This window comes from Bidens hawaiensis, unplaced genomic scaffold (assembly GCF_021521415.1).
Source record: "Bidens hawaiensis isolate Kalapana, Puna unplaced genomic scaffold, B.hawaiensis_p1.1 tig00065706_1, whole genome shotgun sequence".
Lineage (NCBI taxonomy): Eukaryota > Viridiplantae > Streptophyta > Magnoliopsida > Asterales > Asteraceae > Bidens > Bidens hawaiensis.
Genome location: NW_027501688.1, coordinates 4,314 through 26,036, shown reverse-complemented (window position 1 = coordinate 26,036; position 21,723 = coordinate 4,314). Strand labels below are relative to the sequence as shown.

At 38.1% G+C, this 21,723-nt stretch overlaps 2 protein-coding genes and 1 pseudogene across 2 annotated transcripts; 2 read left to right on the top strand and 1 right to left on the bottom strand.

Moving 5' to 3' along the window:
* Window positions 1–8,778: 8,778 nt before the first annotated feature.
* Window positions 8,779–9,952, bottom strand: LOC143604544 (DNA repair protein XRCC2 homolog). Its single transcript, XM_077080986.1, has one exon. The coding sequence runs from the start codon at window positions 9,877–9,879 to the stop codon at window positions 8,983–8,985; it is 897 nt and encodes a 298-aa protein (XP_076937101.1). The 5' UTR covers window positions 9,880–9,952; the 3' UTR covers window positions 8,779–8,982.
* An 8,025-nt stretch (window positions 9,953–17,977) lies between these two features.
* Window positions 17,978–20,202, top strand: LOC143604541 (E3 ubiquitin-protein ligase RGLG2-like). Its single transcript, XM_077080983.1, has 5 exons — window positions 17,978–18,082; window positions 18,797–18,908; window positions 19,220–19,403; window positions 19,713–19,769; window positions 19,888–20,202. Exons 2-5 carry the CDS (start codon window positions 18,859–18,861, stop codon window positions 19,966–19,968), a joined length of 372 nt encoding a protein of 123 aa, XP_076937098.1. The 5' UTR covers window positions 17,978–18,082; window positions 18,797–18,858; the 3' UTR covers window positions 19,969–20,202.
* Window positions 20,203–20,229: 27 nt separating this feature from the next.
* On the top strand, window positions 20,230–21,228 carry LOC143604540 (aldehyde oxidase GLOX pseudogene; annotated as a pseudogene).
* Window positions 21,229–21,723: the final 495 nt, after the last annotated feature.

Sequence of the window (21,723 nt, the reverse complement as noted above, 5' to 3'; positions counted from 1 at the left end):
GGTAAAACTGTAGTAACAACTCATATACTTGCGGGATGTAAGTTGAAACTGTCAGGTCATGTTTTTGACATCGACCTTATTCCTTTTACGCTTAGTAGTTTCGATGTCGTTGTCGGCATGGACTGGTTATCCGAGAACCGAGCGGAGATTATATGCCATGATAAAATAGTCCATATTACCACCCCTTCCGGCGAGATCATTTCGGTCCGAGGCGAGAGAAGCGGCATGACCAACAGCATCATCACCCTTATGAAAGCACAGAAGTATTTACGAAAGGGTCATCCGGCAATTTTGGCGCAGATTGTTGAGAAACCCGCGGAGGAGAAACGAATTGAAGACATACCGGTTGTGCGAGACTTCCCGGAAGTTTTCCCGGAGGATTTGCCTGGACTCCCTCCTATTCGTCAAGTCGAATTCCAAATCGAGTTGACACCCGGTGCAGCACCCATAGCACGAGCCCCGTATCGGCTCGCACCGGCGGAACTTCAGGAGTTGTCCACCCAGTTGCAAGATTTGTTGGATAAAGGTTTTATCCGACCTAGCTCATCGCCATGGGGAGCCCCTGTCTTGTTTGTCCGAAAGAAAGACGGGACCTTCCGAATGTGCATCGACTACCGGGAGTTGAACAAAGTGACGGTCAAGAACCGTTATCCTTTACCCCGAATTGATGATTTGTTTGACCAGCTTCAGGGATCGAGTTACTACTCGAAGATCGATCTACGATCCGGTTATCACCAGCTGAGAGTGCGCGAAGAAGATATTTCAAAGACGGCTTTCAGAACACGGTATGGTCACTACGAGTTTTCGGTTATGCCTTTTGGCCTAACCAACGCACCAGCCGTATTTATGGATCTCATGAATCGAGTATGCAAGGCGTACCTCGACAAGTTCGTGATTGTTTTCATTGATGATATTCTCGTCTACTCCAAGAACGAGACTGACCACGAAGAGCACTTAAGGATAATTCTGGAGCTACTGAAGAAGGAACAACTGTATGCTAAAGTCTCGAAATGTGAATTTTGGCTTCGCGAGGTTCACTTTTTAGGACATGTGATCAACGAGAATGGTATCCATGTCGATCCCGGTAAGGTAGAGGCCATCAAAAACTGGGAAGCACCTAAGACTCCGACTGAAGTGCGACAATTCCTAGGACTGGCCGGCTACTATCGGCGTTTCATCGAGGGATTTTCAAAGATTGCTCAACCCCTCACCGCTTTGACTCACAAGGGCACTAAGTACAACTGGGGTGACGCGCAAGAATCCGCTTTTCAACTGTTGAAAACCAAGCTTTGTAGCGCCCCTATTTTAGCCCTCCCCGAGGGAACAGAAAATTTTGAGGTACACTGTGACGCATCTATACAAGGTCTCGGTTGTGTGCTGATGCAACTCGAGAAGGTTATAGCCTACGCCTCTAGACAACTACGGGTTCACGAGAAGAACTACACGACCCATGATTTGGAACTCGGAGCTGTGGTGTTTGCTCTTAAGATATGGAGGCATTACTTGTACGGTACCAAGTTTACCATTTACACCGACCACAAGAGTCTCCAACATATCTACGATCAGAAGGAGCTGAACATGCGACAGCGTCGTTGGGTCGAGCTGCTCAAAGATTATGATTGTGCCATCAAGTACCACCCGGGCAAGGCCAATGTGGTGGCCGACGCCCTCAGCAGAAAAGAAACAGATAAACCCAGACGAGTAAGAGCATTGCAACTTACGATTCATGCCAGCTTACCCGATCAGATTCGCGATGCGCAACTGGAAGCTTTGAAAGATGAAAATCTTCCATCGGAACTCATGCGGGGCATGAACAAGCAACTTGAAACCAGATCGGACGGGGTCCGATATTTTGAGAACCGGATTTGGGTTCCACGATACGGAGAGTTGAGAACTCTAGTGATGGACGAAGCTCACAAGTCCCGATATTCTATCCACCCTGGCTCAGATAAAATGTATCATGATTTAAAGGAACTTTACTGGTGGCCGAACATGAAAGCCGACATTGCCACCTACGTGAGCAAATGCTTGACTTGTGCCAGAGTCAAGATTGAATACCAGAAACCATCTGGTCTACTGCAACAACCGGAACTCCCAATGTGGAAATGGGAGCACATCTCAATGGATTTTATTACGGGTTTGCCTAAGACACCGACGGGATGCGATACCATCTGGGTGATCGTTGACCGGTTGACTAAATCGGCACATTTCCTAGCAATTAAGGAAACGGACAAAATGGAAAGACTGACTCGAGTATACATGAAAGAAGTGGTGTCTAGACACGGAGTGCCTGTCTCGATCATTTCCGATCGAGATTCTCGTTTTACCTCACACTTTTGGAAGTCGCTGCAAAGCGCACTGGGCACACGTCTCGATATGAGTACAGCATACCATCCTCAGACGGATGGGCAAAGTGAACGGACTATTCAGACCCTGGAGGATATGTTGCGTGCATGCGTTTTAGATTTCGGAAAAAGTTGGGAACCCCACTTACCCTTGGTAGAGTTTTCGTATAATAACAGCTACCACGCAAGTATTAAGGCAGCGCCGTTTGAAGCGCTGTACGGACGGAAGTGTCGATCACCACTCTGCTGGGCAGAGGTGGGTGACAGCCAAATCACTGGTCCAGAACTGGTACTCGAAACCTCGGAAAAGATTGTTCAAATCCGAAATCGCATGGCAGCAGCACGGGATCGCCAAAAGAGTTACGCCGACAAGCGCCGAAAACCTCTCGAATTTAAAGTGAACGATCGGGTGTTACTCAAAGTCTCACCTTGGAAAGGTGTAGTTCGCTTTGGTAAGCGAAACAAACTCAACCCACGGTATGTTGGTCCGTACCGGATAACTGAGCGCATTGGTCCGGTGGCGTACCGACTGGACCTACCAACAGAACTCAGTGGCGTACACGATGTATTCCACGTATCAAATTTGAAGAAATGCCTATCTGATGAAACCCAAGTAGTCCCTTTGGAGGAACTGCAAGTTGATGAACAGTTACGGTTCATTGAGGAACCAGTCGAAGTTTTGGATTGGGAAACCAAAACACTCAAACACAGCAAAATTCCAATCGTTAAGGTTCGTTGGAACTCGAGACGTGGACCGGAGTTCACGTGGGAACGCGAGGATCAAATGATGAAAAAGTATCCTCACCTTTTTGAAGGGCTAACCAAACACCGAAAACCGCGAAACCCGGCAAACCGTCAAACATCACCGAAGGTATGAATTAAATTTCGGGACGAAATTTCTTTTTACTAGGGGATGATATGACAAACTGAAAATTTTTCTTCTTACTCTTTCAGACTCTCATCACGACTTGACTCAAATTTTCGGGACGAAAATTCTTTAACATGGGAATGATGTGACAATCGTCAATTTCAGGTTAACTCCGTTAACTCAACTCCGTCAATTCAAACTTTAAGATCGTTGAATTTATAACGTACACTTCATTACATTTAAACTAGGGTTTAAATGACGCGTAACACTTACTACATGTGTAGTCTTTCGGGATTTGCACCGAAACGCAAACGAGTTGACGCAAACGATTGATAAATAAACGATAAACGTAAAAACAATAATTATGTGATTATTATGTGTTAGGATTATGTGCTATGTGATAAAACTATGGTCATGTTAACTTATTGGGCAAGTATGATGGAATGTTCTAGAAAAACAACACTTGGAAAGAAGAGGGACTAGAGTGTAACTTGTATTATTATAAATACATCACTAATAAACAAACCCTAACTTATTATTAACCTACAACCCTAAATCGGCTCTCTCTCCCTCTCTTGATCCACGGCTGCCGTCCACCTTCATCACACACACACACATCAATCAAGAGATTAATCCAAGAACTAGGTGCTAGGAAGGTATACTTGATCATCTCTTACCTCCTTGTTGTGTAATTTTGATGTTTAATGGGTTGTATGTAAACCCTAACTCAGCCGATTATATGTATGTATGTGATCAATATGATAGTTGTTAGTTGGATAATAGATTGATAACTAGATTGATGTTGTTGCATGATTGATTGTTGTTCTTGATTTGAATTAAAACACAAACCCTAATCTTGTATGTATGGTGTGATTTATATGCATGGATAGTAGTTATGGTGTCTAGAGGGTTATATGGATGCATGATAGTTCATAGATTGTTATGATGTTGAGTTTTGATGTGAACAGATTCTGGACAGAATATATATACGATGTTTAACTGACTGTAACGAAGTGTAAACGTGAAAATTGATTGAGATTGTGAGTACTGCAGTAAACTAGGTTGAGTCTAGTTTCTATAAAGTATAAATTCGTAATTTTTGGATAAGTGGAAGTATACTTTTATGATTTTACAAAAACGTGATGCAAAGCTGAGCTGTTAGACCTGCTGTTAGGTTATATTGTAAATTCTATATCTCATGAACTACGAGGCCAATTGGGTTGGTTCCACTTCTGGAAGTTGACTCACTGAGTTAGGAACCAAACCCAAGTGGTCTTGCATTTATTGGATTTTTCGTTTACCGGGAATTGCAAATAACATTATGTTGTGCATGAACCTGACTGATATGAGTTTACTGTAGTGTTTTGATCATTATGAGAAATCTATATGGAATAAAAATAATATAAAATATGTTCTGGAAACCTAAGACATGTATGTTTCAGTGGTGATTTTTGGTGAATTAATTGAGATGATATGATCGGTGAAATAGTACAATCTTTCAAGTAGAAATTCTGTCACAATGAAACTAGCTGCTGAGTTGTATAGGAATGCATGAAATATGATAGTTTTTATATAATTGTGGTATTTTGACCAAAATACCCTTGCGGGGAATAATTGCTAGTTGATTGCCATGAATTGACCAAATTGCCCTTATGGGGAATAATAGTTAGTTAGTCTTTGTTTGTTGACCAAAATGCCCTTACGGGAATAATTGCTTGTAAGTATGTTATTAATACATGACACGAAAGTAATTGCTCACTCGTGTATCGTATCACAATTGTACTTGTTTAAATCACACACGGTTCACAAACGAAACACGAAACATGATACGTGCATAGGTATTATGTGCCGAGTCTAGAGACTCGTTAAACGTTCCGATACTTAGAAAATCTCTTTGTTATTTTAGAACGCTAGAGAGTTTTCTACGACGCGCATCACTCGGTGATCTAATTTGGAATATTCTTCGCAAACAGTGAGTTCACTTACCCCGCTCTTTGAACTGTTTTCAAACGTTTTTCACTTGGGGGAGATAACATACTCCGATAAACGCATTTTTGAGATAAACACATATTTAAGATTTTGTTATAAATTATATATATCACTTGTAGAGGCTAAGCGGCACGTAACCCTTGAAGTCCCACGCATCGAACCGGTTAATATTTGGAATAGCGAGTCACTGTTGAGTAGTACTACTGGGTTTGACAAACCCCACCCGACGCTAAGCTCAACTGGAGGTTGAGTGGGTGTAATTTTGGCTAACACTTACCATGGTCTGGGTTGACCTGGTGACGGGCACTTGATAAACAGTCAGCTTCGGTCTCGAACCACTTAGTAATACTTGTTGTATAGATTAGCTACCTATCGATATATAATTTGACATAACATTATCTGGTAACACTTAAACGCTGTAACGTGGTTACACACTTAAACGCTGTAACGTGGTTACACACTTAAACGCCGTAACGTGGTTACGCAAAACTTTTAAACGCCGTAACGTGGTTACGCAAAACACTTAACGAAAACGCTGAACTCAACGCTAAACGATTTGTCTTATATAACTTGTGAACTCACCAACCTCGTGTTGACCCCTTTTAGTATGTTATTCTCAGGTAGCCGAGGCGGGCGCGCGGTTTAGGAGCATGCATTAATTGTTAAACATCTTACTCTGCAAACTTAATTTTAACATTTACATTTGGTTTTAAGTCGTCCTGCGTGACGCAACTTTTGAATTAAGGTTTTACGCTTCCGCACTTATTTTTCATTTAAACGTTTTCTTTGGTTTGGTTATAACTAATGATTCCGATCCTGCCAGTTCACACCCTCTGACGGTAAAACTCCGTTAGTGGATTTTGAGGGTGTGACAAATGGAATTCTCGTATAATAATAGTTATCACACGAGCATTCAAGCCGCACCATTCGAGGCATTATATGGTCGAAAGTGTAGAACGTCTGTGTGTTGGTCTGAAACTGGAGATAATCAATTATCTGGACCCGAGATAGTCCAAGAAACTACCGACAAAGTCATTCAAATCCGTGAACGACTTAAGACGGCACGTGATCGCCAAAAGAGTTACGCTGATGTCCGTTGTAAGCCGTTAGAGTTCAATGTCGGTGATAAAGCTCTTTTGAAAGTTTCGCCATGGAAAGGCGTAGTTCGCTTCGGTAGAAAGGAAAGTTAAGTCCTCGATTCGTTGGACCCTTTGAGGTACTTGAACGAATTGGTACCGTCGCATACCGATTGCGACTACCCGAGGAAATGCAAGGGATACACGATGTATTCCATATCTCGAATCTGCGTAAGTGTTTGACCGAATCGTTAGCAATGGTACTAAAAGACGTTGAAATAAATGAGAACTTAAAATTCGTAGAACGTCCAATTCAAATTGAAGATTCGAAAACAAAGAAATTGAAAAGAAGGACATTGAAAATTGTGAAAGTAAAATGGGACTCGCGTAGAGGGCCCGAATATACATGGGAACTCGAATCAGAAATGAGAAAGAAATACCCCCAATTATTCTTGTAAAGCAATCTCGAGGACGAGATTTGTTTCAAGGTGAGGAGGATGTAACATCGTGAAAATTTCGAGTTCAAAATGTAAACTTTCCAAAGTATAGGGACTAAATTTGCCAAATTTCAAAGTTGAGGGTTTAAAATAAAAAATTTCTGATTTATTGTCCTATCGCGCTACACGACGGGACAAAAGATCCATCGCGTATCGCGATGGGGCTTGGTCAAAGTTTCTAGAAGTGGTCAATAGCGATACGCGATCACTGTTGAACCTACGTCATCGCATACCGCGATGACGTGGCCTGACACGTCTGACACCTTTTCACCACGTGTCCACACGTTGCACACCGGTCTCCACGTGTCCCGACACGTGGCCACACGTGGCATGTCGTCCGCCACGTGTTAACACGTGGTACAGCGTCTGCCACGTGGCGACACGTGGCAGACCTACTGTGCGATTCACCAGGGCTACGTCGCGGTACGCGACCGGTGTCCAGGAGGCAAGCGATTCCTCGAAAAGCGTGCCCTCGATCCACCTCGAAAACCGTGCCCGATTCCTCGATTCCCGTGCCATACCTCGATACTCGTGCCATTTTCCGACGACGTACATCAAGAAGGCGATCCCATGCCGACGTCCCGACAATCATCTCGAAGCGCGTGCCGTGAAGTGTTGGTGCCTTGAGAAGCGTGCCAACGAACGATAAAGGTTGGTGATTTCATTTGGAGTAAAGAAGCGTTGACCAAGTGGCGTGGGAGTGCTGCTCAAAATCTTAGGGTTTCCAAAACGCCAACAAGGTTAGGCGTAGTGTCAAATGAATATAATATAATATTATATTAAAGGCTTAAGCCTTAAGTCGAAATTATACTCGATGCTTTTAAAAAAAAAGAAATAACAAAGAAAAGAAAGAAAGAAAAGAAATGTATATATACATGTGTGTTATATAATTCTTTGTTATAATTATTATTATTTAAGTTTAATGAGTATTCTTAAATAATAAATAAAAGAATATGTTTCTTAAAGAAGAAGAAACGTAGGGTTTTATAATAAACTAAAGGTTTATAAACATTACTTTTAAACTAAAGGTTTTCAAGTAAACGAGAATTGAACTAAAGGTTCATCGAGGTAAAATAAAGACTAAAGGTCTTAAGCCGGATTGTATATCCGACTAACAAATAGTTATACTCGTACTATAGGTGCGAGATAGCAAGAAAGTGACGCAAGGACGGTGTTGGAAACTGATCCCAATCAAAGGTGAAGACGCCCCACTTTTTACAAACTTGTTTTCAAACAAATAAATGTGTTATGTGTAAAACTTTACATGAGACCAAGTGTCTCTAAAAACATTATGAATAAGAGTAAAAGCCTAGCCCTCAGGCTGTAGTATACGTTTGTCTGGATCCTTACATATGTGGTTAAATGCGGTGGGCACATCGCACCACGCCTGGTCACGACCTCCAGCCACGATGGGCCGAACCAAAGTATGTTCGAGTGAGAATGACCTTGTGTATATTTATGGCACCTAAGTACGTCGAAACGTTGCGGTGTTTTGCTGGGGTGACCTAGTGTAGAGACTCGAGTTTATAATGATGTTGTTTTAACTTTGTTATTCCTAAGCCAAGATGGGCCGAGGCTTGCGTAACCCTCGAGGGGTAACAAAGTAAAAGAAAATATTTTTGCGTCAGCATATTCACCAGCAAATCTTTGCTGACGTATTTTTATAACATTTTGCGGGTAACCAAGAATAGAGCTTGAAGGACGAAGGCTCAAGAATCCGATGGCTCGGATATTTTGTTTGAATATGAAAATAAGATGGTTTTGTAAAAACAAGTAAACAAGTAAAACTTATATGGAACTTTCGTTCCATCTTTTGTAATGTAAATATTTTAACTTTAAATCCACACATTTTATAAAGTCTTCCGCTAATAACCCGTAACTCTGAATTATATACAAATGTGGTAACAACCGTCGAGTCACACGCTTAGGCCTAAGATGGGGGTGTGACATATCGGTTCCTTGAATTAGAGAGTTAGCGATCGTACATGACCCAATAGTGGTACCAGCGCCACGCTCATCGAGTTTAACCGAAAGTTATGATGATATAATCTAAACTTCTTCGATATCAATAGCTATCGGCCACGCTAACACTATATGATTACAACTAATATATACTTCAATAACAATATAAAATTTTTAGTAACTTTATAAACACTTAACATGCATCAAAAAACCACAATCGAGTCAATACGTAATATTTACTATCCTCACAACAAACCTTTAATCCCACTGTCACAAACAACAAACTCATCCGAGACACTTAAAGCCGGCAATAACCACTCTGCTGAATAAGAAACTCTATCCCCAAACTTCCGTTCTAAACGTCTCACAACAATCCGGCGTGTAACAAACGACTGCCATGTTAATGGCATAAACTCCCGATAACCGCTCTTTAAACCCCCCGAAACCCGGTTCGAATATGAACTTTTAACTTGATTGGAAACCGTTTTTGTAGCTAAAACGATCATCGAATGCAGTCCCACGAGTTTCTTCAACTCTTGAACAACGGTTTCAAACACGGTTTGAACACCAATCTTTTTCCTACTCGGGTTTTGTTGGGGTAAAGACGAGAAGCCACGGTCAATTGACTGAAACGCCCCTATGTTATCGATCATAAGAATATAAACACCATTGCTCATGAGTTTATAGCCTAACACCTTCAAAGCCGGAAGAAACTCAAAACTATCATAACAACGCGTGTATAAAAATCGTCTCATACACTCCTTAAACACGTCACTCTCATCACACTCAGTTTGAGAATCTTTAGCTTTATGCATTGTACCGGCTTCGGTTATTCTCAGTTTCAGAATCTGAGAAAGACGGTGGATGTCAAACCGACAATCTAAGTCAAAGAATAATATAGTATGTTCCAAACCACCATACTGCACGCCGTTTTGGTTTTTGGGAAGAATGCAGTTAACTGCCACGTGGAGCAAGATCTCGGTTTTGGCTGAAGGAGACGGGCCTGTGATCTCAAGGATGGTGTTGACACCAAGAGGTACCCTGTGAAGGGGAGGTGGTAGGTGTAACAATGGTCTGTCTTTAAGAACTCTGGTAAGCATTTGTTTTGCGGTTTCATCAGTGTCTATCCATGTTTTAGCCATTTTTACTGCTAATTGATCAAATTAGACTAAATCAATGCACTGAAGTGAAATGAGCTTAAACACCAGTTTCCACCATTACTGAACTTGGTTTACAGAAAAACGAATCAAACTGAAACCAATTAAACCGAACCGAATTACAAATTAGATTTTTGCTTCGGATTTGAACCAGATGGTTTCGCAAAATATGAATTCGGTTCAAAACGAATAACAAATAACTGATTATTTAAGCTTTGTTATATAGCCCGATCCAGTTAATTTTAGCTAGTTAAAATATTTCTTTTTATATTAAATCAACTAAAATATAAAAGTTCTTCAGTCGAAACCGAATACCGAACTGAATTCGACTTTTTGAACTACCTGAATTCGGTTCGGTTCTGACTTCAAAAATCTTCAAACCGAATAAACCGAACCGCTGCATTTGTTTTAAAATGATCAAGGGCACATTAATTCAAGGCAATTATGCAACTAAAAAGGAACCCTAATTGTTCAACAGTATATATGTAGTTTAATCGATTCAGGCCCCAGTCTACATGATTTGAATGGAGATGAAATTAAAAGTGAGGTATGAGAGAGTGATAGGAACCTGTTGCGTGGATGAATGATAGGTTAGATTAGTCCGTGTTCTTGTATTGTATTTCTTCGTGACAGTTACCAATCATTGACTCAAGATCAAAATAAAATAAAACACGAGCGGAGATACGGAGTGAATGAGTTGATGACTGACGACGGCTCGTCCCAGCAATATACAGGAGTAAAATTAAAATTTTTGAACGACGAATAGAGAAGCCCGGGTAGCCCAAAGAAAAAAAGGCAACCCGTGGCGTAGAAAACGTCGGCACATCAAGCCCACCATCTTAGACAAACGGCAAGTCCAAGTTCAAGTCTCATATGTGATCGAAAAAAGGGACTTTAGATTGAGTCACGGAAGTTACTTACCTCTGATGGGTTTCCTTATAAGATGGTCTCATATCAAAACTTACGAGACGGATTGATGTACAGGCTTCCCTTTGGAGACGTGCCAGTCTAGCACCCCATGGTTCCATACATTGTAAATTTACACTTAAAATTCATTCGAATTTGCTTTATCGCTTAAATGGCGACCAAGAGTAAAATGGGTAAACGTGCAATAGTTGCAAGCAAAATCGAGTAAAGTATTCAAATACATGATGATGATGTGAGTAAGATTGTTTTACCCAACAAAAATGAAAATGAATTAAAAAGCGCCATCACTAGCTGTATTGTAAATAAAGATTATTACTCGGCTACAAGTTCTAGTATGAGTTGTCAAAGGGGAAAATTTTATAAGACAATCACTTAAATCTTTTTTTTCTCAGTTGATGTTTCAATCTGGAGCAACAACTTGGAGCATGTTTGGGACTAAGTTTGGAAAATGCTTATTAGCTTTTTAATGTTTTTAAACAGCCAATAAGCCAAAATGTGTCTGTCAATCAAACAAATCCTTTTCATTTAACTTTTTAAAATGGTTAAAAAAGAGTTTTCTAAAAAAGTAAAATTCAAAGTTTTTCAACACGCCCTTAATTTTTTTGGCAGTTGTCACTACACAAAACGGTGATTTTTAGATAGATATCCCATAGGCCATAGCCATATCATGTTGCACCATTTGTATTGTATCTATCGTATTGTATGAGGCTAAGATACAAATTACATAAAGCTAGCTTCCCTGATTTTATCCATGAATCCATTGCAAGGTCTACTAACATCATCAAGCTAACTTAATTCAGCCTCACGTGCATTCCTCAATTCACTATATTTTTTTCAACCTAAGGTTAGTATTCCACACTCAATTCATCATGCTTTCGGTTCCAATTTTGATTTTGATGTGAATGAGTTGCAATTAGTTCTGCTGAAGTACGATTTGTTTTTGAATTTATGAATTTTGAAACACGACTTTAGGATTCGAGTCAAATTTGACGATGTTTTTCCCTTAACTTTCTTTCTTCTAAATTGATTCAATCTGCTTCCGATCAAGCTTGTTTTATCCAATTTCTGTTGCAAACACACACAAATACACCGAAGAAAAATAAGAATACGTGGTAGGGTCTAGACAGACCTATGGGGGTGTTTGGCCTAGCTTTTACTTTTAAGCTTATGCTTATATATAAAACTAGTCTATATACCCATGTGATACACGGGTTAAAAAAAAATTTAAAACATATTAATAAATATAATCTATCAAAATTTTAAAATCATACAAATATTTAACCAAGTTAAAAACTAATTATATGGACAAAACAAGCTATTCAAACCATCAAATTAGTACTTTTAACACGTCACAAATTTCACAAATCAACCATGCAAATTTAATCAAGTTTCACTTTAACCAAATTGTACACCAATAACCCACAACTAAATCTAACTCTAATTATAGTTCTTCATAGTCAAATCAAACAAATTGCATTGAGAGAATTCTATGAAAAAATTGGAGTAGAAGTCTTAATCAATGACATAAATGTGATTTCTTTCCGATAGTTTTATGAATATAGAACATCCCATATTCTTCTGGCCGATACCCTTCTTCAACCTCAATATACAGCATCCCATTTTGAACATAATAACCTACACATTAAAAAAATCAATATTATTTAAGAGTTCTCAACAGCAGCAAAGTTAAATATTCCCAAAATCGGTTAAAAGTTTCAAGACATTTGCTCATTGGAACATACGATTTAAAGACACTCACTACTGTGATTTAAGACGTTCAAACATCTCTTCATGCAACAAAAAAAAAGTATGTCGATTGACTAATTCCTAACTGCTTGCCCCTTTACATTAAAAGCAACCCTACCTACAAACCAAACACATACTACTAAAGTTTTTTGGATTTAAAGCCAACCTGCAACATGTTAACTTGAATGGCAAACATAACTACAGTTCTCATTATAGCTAATATAAATCAAATTCAAACTAAAAAATAAATAAATAAAACTTTAACATAACAGTTAAATCGGATTAAAAACCCTCAAACGAAAAGGAGAGCCAAAAATAAAAACTAAAATAAGTAGCATTCAGTTAAGTTTTTGGTTATTAGGTGTAGTGGTTGGTTTACTGCTAAACGTAACCTATTACCAAAATAGCTCGACCAAAAACTTAATTACCAAACCAGACCGGAATCACCAGAAACCCGATCAAAAACACCCGACTTACCTGAACCCGATTAAACATTATAAAAAAATGTACAAATCCAATCCAAAACAACCTGATGCCGAGTTAAACAACACTCGAACAACGGGACCGATAAAACTGAAAACCAAGAACAAAAGTGAGTTCTCTTTTGGTTTTTATTATTTTAACTCGGTGTCGTTTTTAATCCTAAGTGGTTACCAAAACCACCCGTCCCAAACTCGATTCTGTACAGGACCAAAATGAAGTTTTGTATACCGAAACATTGAAATAACTAAAAGATGTATTAACTATGAGTTCAACCGATGATTTCAATTGGTTCCAAACTGGTTGGGTCAGTTAATCATGCTTGTGTGCCTGAATTTGATGTGAAGTTTCTATTTACCAAAGCATATATGAGCACTCTGCCGTCAAAAGATTAAAATCATATAAATATAGATAAGTCTCTTGCCACAAAATCAATACTATGAACTAATTTCTTTTAGGAGTTATATTGCTGGTAGTTAGACAACAATACAGAACCTTAAGATCAGACCGAACACTTGTAAAAGAAACAGGTCCAACATACATAATACACAAAAGTCAATAAATATAACAAAATGAGTGAAACATGTAAAACAATTAAAAGAGATAAATTTTCTTAAAAACGATCATATTATGCTTCACATGTTAGAGAAATGAGTTTAATGGGTCGTGTTGGGTTACATAGTTTTAATTTAAAAGATATTTACCTCTAAGGCCAAACGTAGTGGGCGTGAGATTGGGCGACAAAAGGACACAAGGGGGCTAGAACACCGAAAAGTCTGTCGAGGAATTCAACGATGCCATAAGAGAAACCAACAAACAACACGAAAAGATTACCACTATGTTCAAATTGCGGGAAATGAGTAAAGAATACGAATCTCTCAAAGCGGCCGGGTTACACGAAGAGGCAGCATTATTGCAACGACAACGAATTGAAAAAATACGCGAATATTATGAATATTAGTATTTTTTTTAGTTATGTTTTTTTATATTTTTAGTTATGTATTTTTTTGGTATTTGTTTTTAATTTAAATGCATTTTTATTTAATTATTAAAATAAATTGGTTTTTATTATTAGTTTAATTATAAAAAAAAATAATAAAAAAAAAGATACTGTGGGCCCAACTTGTAGCCCCTACACCATTACACCCCAAAAACAAATTCTCATTCATGCTGACTAGGCGCCACATGTCACAATTCGCCCCCAATTGTAGCCCCTCCACTACACATGGCCTAATGGCATTGAAAGCAAACTGAGAGCCACTTGAAGCTGAAAAAAACACAAACATATAAAATTAAATGAGCATAGACCTAACAATGGTTAAAACATATTGACAAATACATTACAGTAACAAAAAAAACATTTATTAGATATATATCATAATATTATTAACTATTAAATAAGCATACATACAATAAAGCTTTAATAAGTATAAGTTAAAAAAAACTAAATATGCAACAACATGCTTAGATAAGAAAGTGAGACAAATTGATCAAACCTGTTAAAGAAAAAAACGAACACGGGCATACCCATTTTCTTAAACGTGAACAAAAACTTTTGTTTTATTATACGTTTGTGTTTGGTCAAAGCTAAAAAAATAATCACACACGAAGATGCATGTTTTCATGTTTGTTCGATTCAGTTTATAGGCCAGATGATCAGGCTTAAATAGGTAAGTTAAACAAATTGAAATAAGCAAATGGCAAGTTGTGTGATGATTAAATGGTTTGGGTGCCCAAAGTTAACATGATTAAGCTTGTGCAAACAGTTCATGTTATTGGAGGTTTAAAGTCATTCATTGTAATAATACTGGATGTCCTACCCGATACATAATAGATTTTGTTACCTGCAAGTTGCAATTAGTGAGTCTTTGTACCACACGGTTCCTACAATCCATTGAGTATCCACAGTTTCGTCAACAATCTTTTATAAACTTTCTTGACAGGTAACCTTTGCACGATTCAAGATTCTGCTCATTTTTGGCTTTCTCCAAAGGGCATTCTTGTCTACATATAAGATGGGCAAATCATAAAAACTGAAAGCTTACTATAATCCAATCTTTGTGTACTAAAAATAAACCAACATAACTTCTCAATTTCAAATATGCTGGTAAACACATTATTTAAGGGTTAACCACCAAAATCAATATGCATTAAAACAAAAGTAAAAGACAATTGTAAACCCCGAACTGATATTTGTAGCTCTAAATTAGATACAACAATGGATGAAAACTCACAAACCAAACGTATAATTTTTGAAAATCTATCAACTAAAAGAGAGAAACCTGGTTTTTTATATCTTTCTTGGTGTCGTGTCCTTCCTAATCATTCCATGCCCTTTGCGAGATTTCATCTTCCCTGTTAAAAAAAACCCGATGGTTTTAAAACTGATTTTGAAGAACAATTGAGTTTTGTTCCTTTGACCTAAAAAAACAAAATCGATCAAACCAACCACCAACAATTGTGATAGAATTTATTGATCGGTTATAATACTTCCAGTCACGTTAACCCTAGTTGAGTAAATAAAAGCCACATAAAAAAGTCACGTACCTTATAATCAAACAAAGAAAAAGCAATAACCTTTGATTGTAGATGAACAGAACATCACCGATGACAAGAAACATTGAACAATGATTGGATTCGATTATTCGAGTCGTAAAACATCGTCTACAGCAGCAAGAGGTAGATGAAAGAAACATTGAACAATGATTGGATTAGCTTATATTATACAAGTTAATTATGTGTCTTAATAAGTTGTTAAATCTAACATTCTTTAATTTGTTAAGAGTAATAATTACTAATCCACCACCATTTGAGGACAAATGAGTAATTTACACCCTTAAACAAATAAGCTTATATCAAATAAGCTAAAAAAACCATATTCAAATAAGCTTATATAAGCTAATAAGCATAAACTTAAAAAGCTAAGCCAAACACCAAGTTAAACTTATTTTGTAAAAAAAAGCTAAAAACACTATAAGCTTGGTTAAAAAAGCTAGGCCAAACACCCCCCTATGTCCACCCGCTGCAACCAGTAACCATGATATACTGTTATTGCTCTCACACTAGGGGTGTTCTTCGGGTTTGTTTTTCGTGTTTCGGGTTTTTCGGGTCGGGTTATTCGGGTTTCAAAGTTTTAATTCTTGACCCGAAACCCGACCCAAATCTCTCACAGGTTTTTCGGGTTCGGGTTTTTTCGGGTTGGGTTAATCGGGTTTCGTGTATCCTAGATATAAACACAAAACCAAAATTTTTTAAAAACTAATGTTAAAATTAAAACAAAATATTCTTCTTTGCTTATAACACATATAATTAGATAATAAATTATCCTAACTTGATAAAACAATTCAAAAGAAGAGTAAAACTGACTCGAACCACAATCGTATTCAATCGGGTGTGATTTGGTTGTTCGTTTATGGTTGCTATTAGTAATAAACGGAATTCATAAATTATTAATAAGCAATCGATTCATAATGGTTAGAATGACAACAGTTGATTAGAGCCAGATTCTGATAACTTTAGTGACTAAGACTTAGCCTATTATACATAAAAATATATTTAATTTCAAAACTAAAAGTTTATTCGGGTTGACCCAAATCTTCTAAATCAAACCCGAGAACCAACCCGAATTACTTCGGTTCGGGTTCGGGTTAGTCTTTTCTCGGGTTCGGGTTCTTCGAGTCGGGTTAGCTCGGGTTCGGGTTCGGATACGGGTTTTTTGGGTTGGGTTTCGAATTTCGGGTAAAAGTGACAGCCCTATCTCACACTAGGGGTAGGGTGTGCAAGCTTTGATTTTTTTAATTTAAGCTTGAAAGTTTGGGCCGAAAATTATTTTTTATTGTGGACAGGACCTACATCATTTACCCCTATTATTGAAATGGCTATTACAATTATTGTTGAACAAAGTGGTGGTCAATATCATATCTTGTTGATCATTGCCAACGGGCAGGTAAGTTGAAAAACATTATTGGTTTCAGACTAGCAATTATCATGAGTCTCAAACATGAATATCCATCTGGTTTACCTATTTTATGATTGGAAGGGGAACATGGAAAATGGGTCAAATTCACCTAAAGTCTAATGCATACAACCTCTTATATCGTTTCATTCAAATGATTAGATTGCTATTGTAATAATATTGTTTTAGTATAAATCAATGTTGCAAAAGGCGCTAGGCGGACCCTAGGCGGCCGACTGGGGAATTGGGTGTACTCGGACATGGTAAATATAAAGAAAATTAATTTTTGGATATTATGTATATGCCAGATATAATAAGTTTATTAATATTTATAACAAAATAGGTGAATATCAATATCAATAAAAGAAATACATTTTTAAATAATAAATATAGATTACTAATAATTAATTAAAAAATGATATTTGTTCGTTAATATTATTAAAATACGAATTTTGTTTTATTTTTTTGAGTTAAAATAGGTCTAAGTTCACCGATAATATATGGTTCTGGCTGAGGTTGACCACATTTGACCAATACTTAGTAACTAGACGGATTTACAGAAACTCACGAGTACTAGGCCTTGTAATCCTACTTTTACAACATTGGTATTAATATTTGATGTGTCATTATTTGTAAAGAATGGACAAAATGTGTTTCTGGGTCAACCAAATACAACGCGCACTGTTTCATTTTGTTCTAGAAATGACCCGTTACCCAACCGACCATGGTCAACTATCTTGCACATGTCCATATGTTGCGTGTCTGCTAAAATGCACCTTTGCACACAGGTCACAATAAGTGTTGATACTGACTGTGGTCAACTAAGTCCTCAAGAAAGGAGAACAGTCGTGGCGATTGTCAAAGCTAGGTAAACTCTCAACTAACTTTCAATTTTTTAGGTTTTTACATGTTTAAGTTCTTAAACAAGTACTGTAATAAAAAAGGTTTTATTTTTATATTTTATAGCGAATAGCCGAATACCCGTTATCAATAGTATTAGTTGGAGCAGGTGATGGATCCTGGGACATGATGAAGGAATTTGACGATAATATCCCTGCTCGATCTTTTGACAATTTCCAGGCAAGTTGCATAACAGGTCAAATGGGTGGGTCGGGCTGGGTGGGTTCACCAACAAATCCATTTTGCCCATATTTTATATTTAATTAATAAGTAATACAGTATGTTAGTTATGATCCCAATTTTTTTTATTAAAACAATAATCTTAATCTTTCATAAGCCTTGCAAACGAACCGAACTTTCGGTGAACCATTTGGTGGAAAGATTGTTTATTTAATATGCGATCGATGTTCATTTATTTTTGTGAACGTTCTTTTACATTCGTTCATTTAAGATCATTTACATTCATTTAAGTTTGTTCGTTTCTGTTCATTAATGTTCGTAGGCCCATTATAATGTGTAGTTTTATGAAACTAAAATTTCAGCTGTACATTCGTGTTTCGTTTGTTTACACTATTAACGATTGAACATAAACGAATACGAACACACTCATTTTTTTAACAATTGAACACAAACAAGAAACTACATTCGTTTGATTGTCCGTGTTCTATCGTTTGTTTGGTTAAAGTTAAATGAGCGAACACGTACATGGCCCGTTTATGTTCGTTTAGTTTGTTTACAAGCCTATATTCTTTCAACTTTACTGTTTAGGAGGTTGATGCATTATAAATAAGCAAACGAGTCGAAACTCAATAGAGCATTTTATCATTTCGATTGACGTTTACGAGCCTGTATGAACCATGTTGGTTTTGTCAGTTTAGTTTGTGAATTTCACAGAAATTATGTCGAAGAACACAAATACGTCTAGAAAGGAAGCATAGTTTGCTCTTTCAGCATTAATGGAGATACCTTCACAATACAAGGCAACTTTAGGGCTCAATATATTAGGGTAAATGTTCACCAAAAAACTGAAACTGGGCGTTTTTTAAAAACTCAAAACCCGTATTTTTGGTATTGGGTTCGCTTTGAGCCCAAAGTTAAAAATCATTGCTACATAAGACAAAAGTCAACTTGGTCAAAGTTAAACACCATCATCTTTTTGACCGAGTAGCATGTACGGATTACCTTAAATCAATTTTTTTGAAGGTTTTTATCTAAATAAAAATGACAAGTTATCTAAATTATAAAACAGGCCAAAGTTGGTCACTACAGTTAGCCCTTCACTTGAATGAAATTAACCTTCAATAATATTATTTTCAGCACTTGTCGCGGGAAAGCTATAGACAGGGTCTCTGTACCCCCACCAAGCTATGGTTCGGCGTCTTTCGGTGGGGCTAAGCAGCCTGCACGGTCAATTAGTTTCCAACAAACCGAACACACTTCTATGGAAAGGAAAACCACAGCTAAGACAAGCTTTCATGGTATTTCTACCTCGGATAACAACGTAAGTACAAATCTATCAACTTTATCATGTTTATCGTTATTATTATTATATATTGTTATTGTTATTAATGAACTTATATTTAACCAATTAAATTATTAACATTTCTCCTCGAGGTGTTTGAGCTTACGTCTAAAAGCTAATTATAAGTAATTATACGAGTAATGAGTTGATAAACACCCCTAAGCCGCACCAACTCCACCCAAACTCCAATTAATTCTACATTTGCACATATATATTATCCAACAACAATCACACTTTAAACTCTGTATGAAAACACATTTTTAATCTTTAATTGTACATTCTTTACAGCTTTGCCCCATTTGCATAACCAACACAAAAGATATGGCATTTGGCTGTGGCCATCAGGTACATTTTCAGTTTTCATCATACAACTCAACCACATTACATATAAACCTTCAAATTCCTCAATTTATTTATTTGTTATTATTATTATTGTTGTTGTTGTTGTTGTTATTATTATCAGAGATGTTGCGAATGTGGTATAGATCTTCAACTATGCCCTATATGTAGAAGTAACATTCAAACCCGGATCAAGCTTTATTAAACATGGCACCATTGACTGAATCTCCTGCACCCGGTGGTTCACATTTGGCTCATTCAGGCCCGAAAACGAGCATAAGATTCGGGAAAGTTTTTCATATGATCTTGTAAAGTAGTTGTACCAAAGCTCTTAACTTTAGGATGTACAATATGCATTTCTTTTAACAAAATAATCGAACAGAATCCATATATTTGCAAAATTTATATCCAGTTTCTCACCTACAAATACCTTAGTACAATCCCATTCTTTTTATATAATTCTCTCATGGAAAGTAAACGGCCCCTGTGTGCGTCCCTCGAGTGGGTTTTACTCGCTCTATTATTATGCGGTCGAGTCGTTTGTAGAAATATAACCGCGAGTAATCAATGGAATTGGAAACTTCTTTTGAATAACACTGGCGTTGTAGCTATGCACATGGCGGTCACACACCATAACAAAGTGGTCATATTTGATCAAACGAGTGCGGGCCCGTCACAATATCGGCTCCGGAGGTGTAGGACCCGTGAGTCCCGCGAGTCAGGGGAGTCATCGTGTTATGCACACTCGGTGGAGTATAACATTTTGAGGAATAAGGTTCGGGCTCTGCATCTTGCAACCGACACGTGGTGCTCATCGGGCTCGTTTTTGAGCAATGGAAGCTTGCTCCAGACTGGGGGTAACGGGGCGGGATCGAGACGCATTCGATATTATAGACCATGTGCTAATGGCCGGTGCGATTGGATGGAGCTTAAGAGGGAGTTATCAGTTAGACGGTGGTATTCATCGAGTCTATATCTTCCACAGGAAAACGGGGTTATTGTTGTCGGGGGACAATCCGCATTTAGTTACGAGTTCGTCCCTAAATCGGGCTCGGGTAAACCATACTACCTTCCGTTTTTGCACCGAACATACGAACGGAACTCAAAAGGGAACAACTTGTACCCGTTTTTGCACTTATCAACTGATGGACATTTGTTCATTTTCGCGAACCGGGACTCCATTCTTTTCGATTATAAACGACATAAAGTCGTGAAAAAGTTTTCGAAAATTCCCGGGCGTGGGGGCCGTAGCTACCCGAGCTCGGGCTCCTATGTTATCCTTCCGTTAGACCACAAAGACAATTTCACTAAAGTTGAAGTCATGGTTTGTGGTGGAGCTGCTCGAGGATCTTATCGGGCGGCTCAGCGGGGCAGATACTTGCGTGGTTTAAGATCGTGTGGGAGAATGGTTATCACTGGGGCCCACCACCGGTGGCGAATGGAAAGTTTAGGGGTATGGTACTAAACCCGGCTTACGACCTTAATTTATTATGTTTGGCTTATTTTATTATATGGACTAATACAATATTATTGGGCTGAGGGGGTTTTGTGGAGGTAACCCTAACTGGGCTAGGCCCATTAGGGTACCATGATGGTGGCCATGAGGCTCCCTATATAAGGAGGTCTCCACCTCCTTATTAAGGGTGGTTGTTCTCAATAAGAGCCACTACCATAACCATTTTTGTGTCTGTAAACAAGAGATCCTCGAGATTTCTTAGCAGTCACCTCCACACCCCCCATATTTCTATGGCAGGTCTCGAACTACCGGAGAAGAAGATGAAGTCGTGGTTCGTTTATCTCGAACACCGAGGAACATTGTCTTGGATCAGGTCAGATTCATTTCATGTTTCTTCATTGGCGCCATCCGTGGGACGGTAACGAACCACACCTCAATCTTCCCCGTTTCATGTCCAGATCTGTGTTTCTAGAGTGACGGAGGTTAGATTTGGGTCTAATTCCT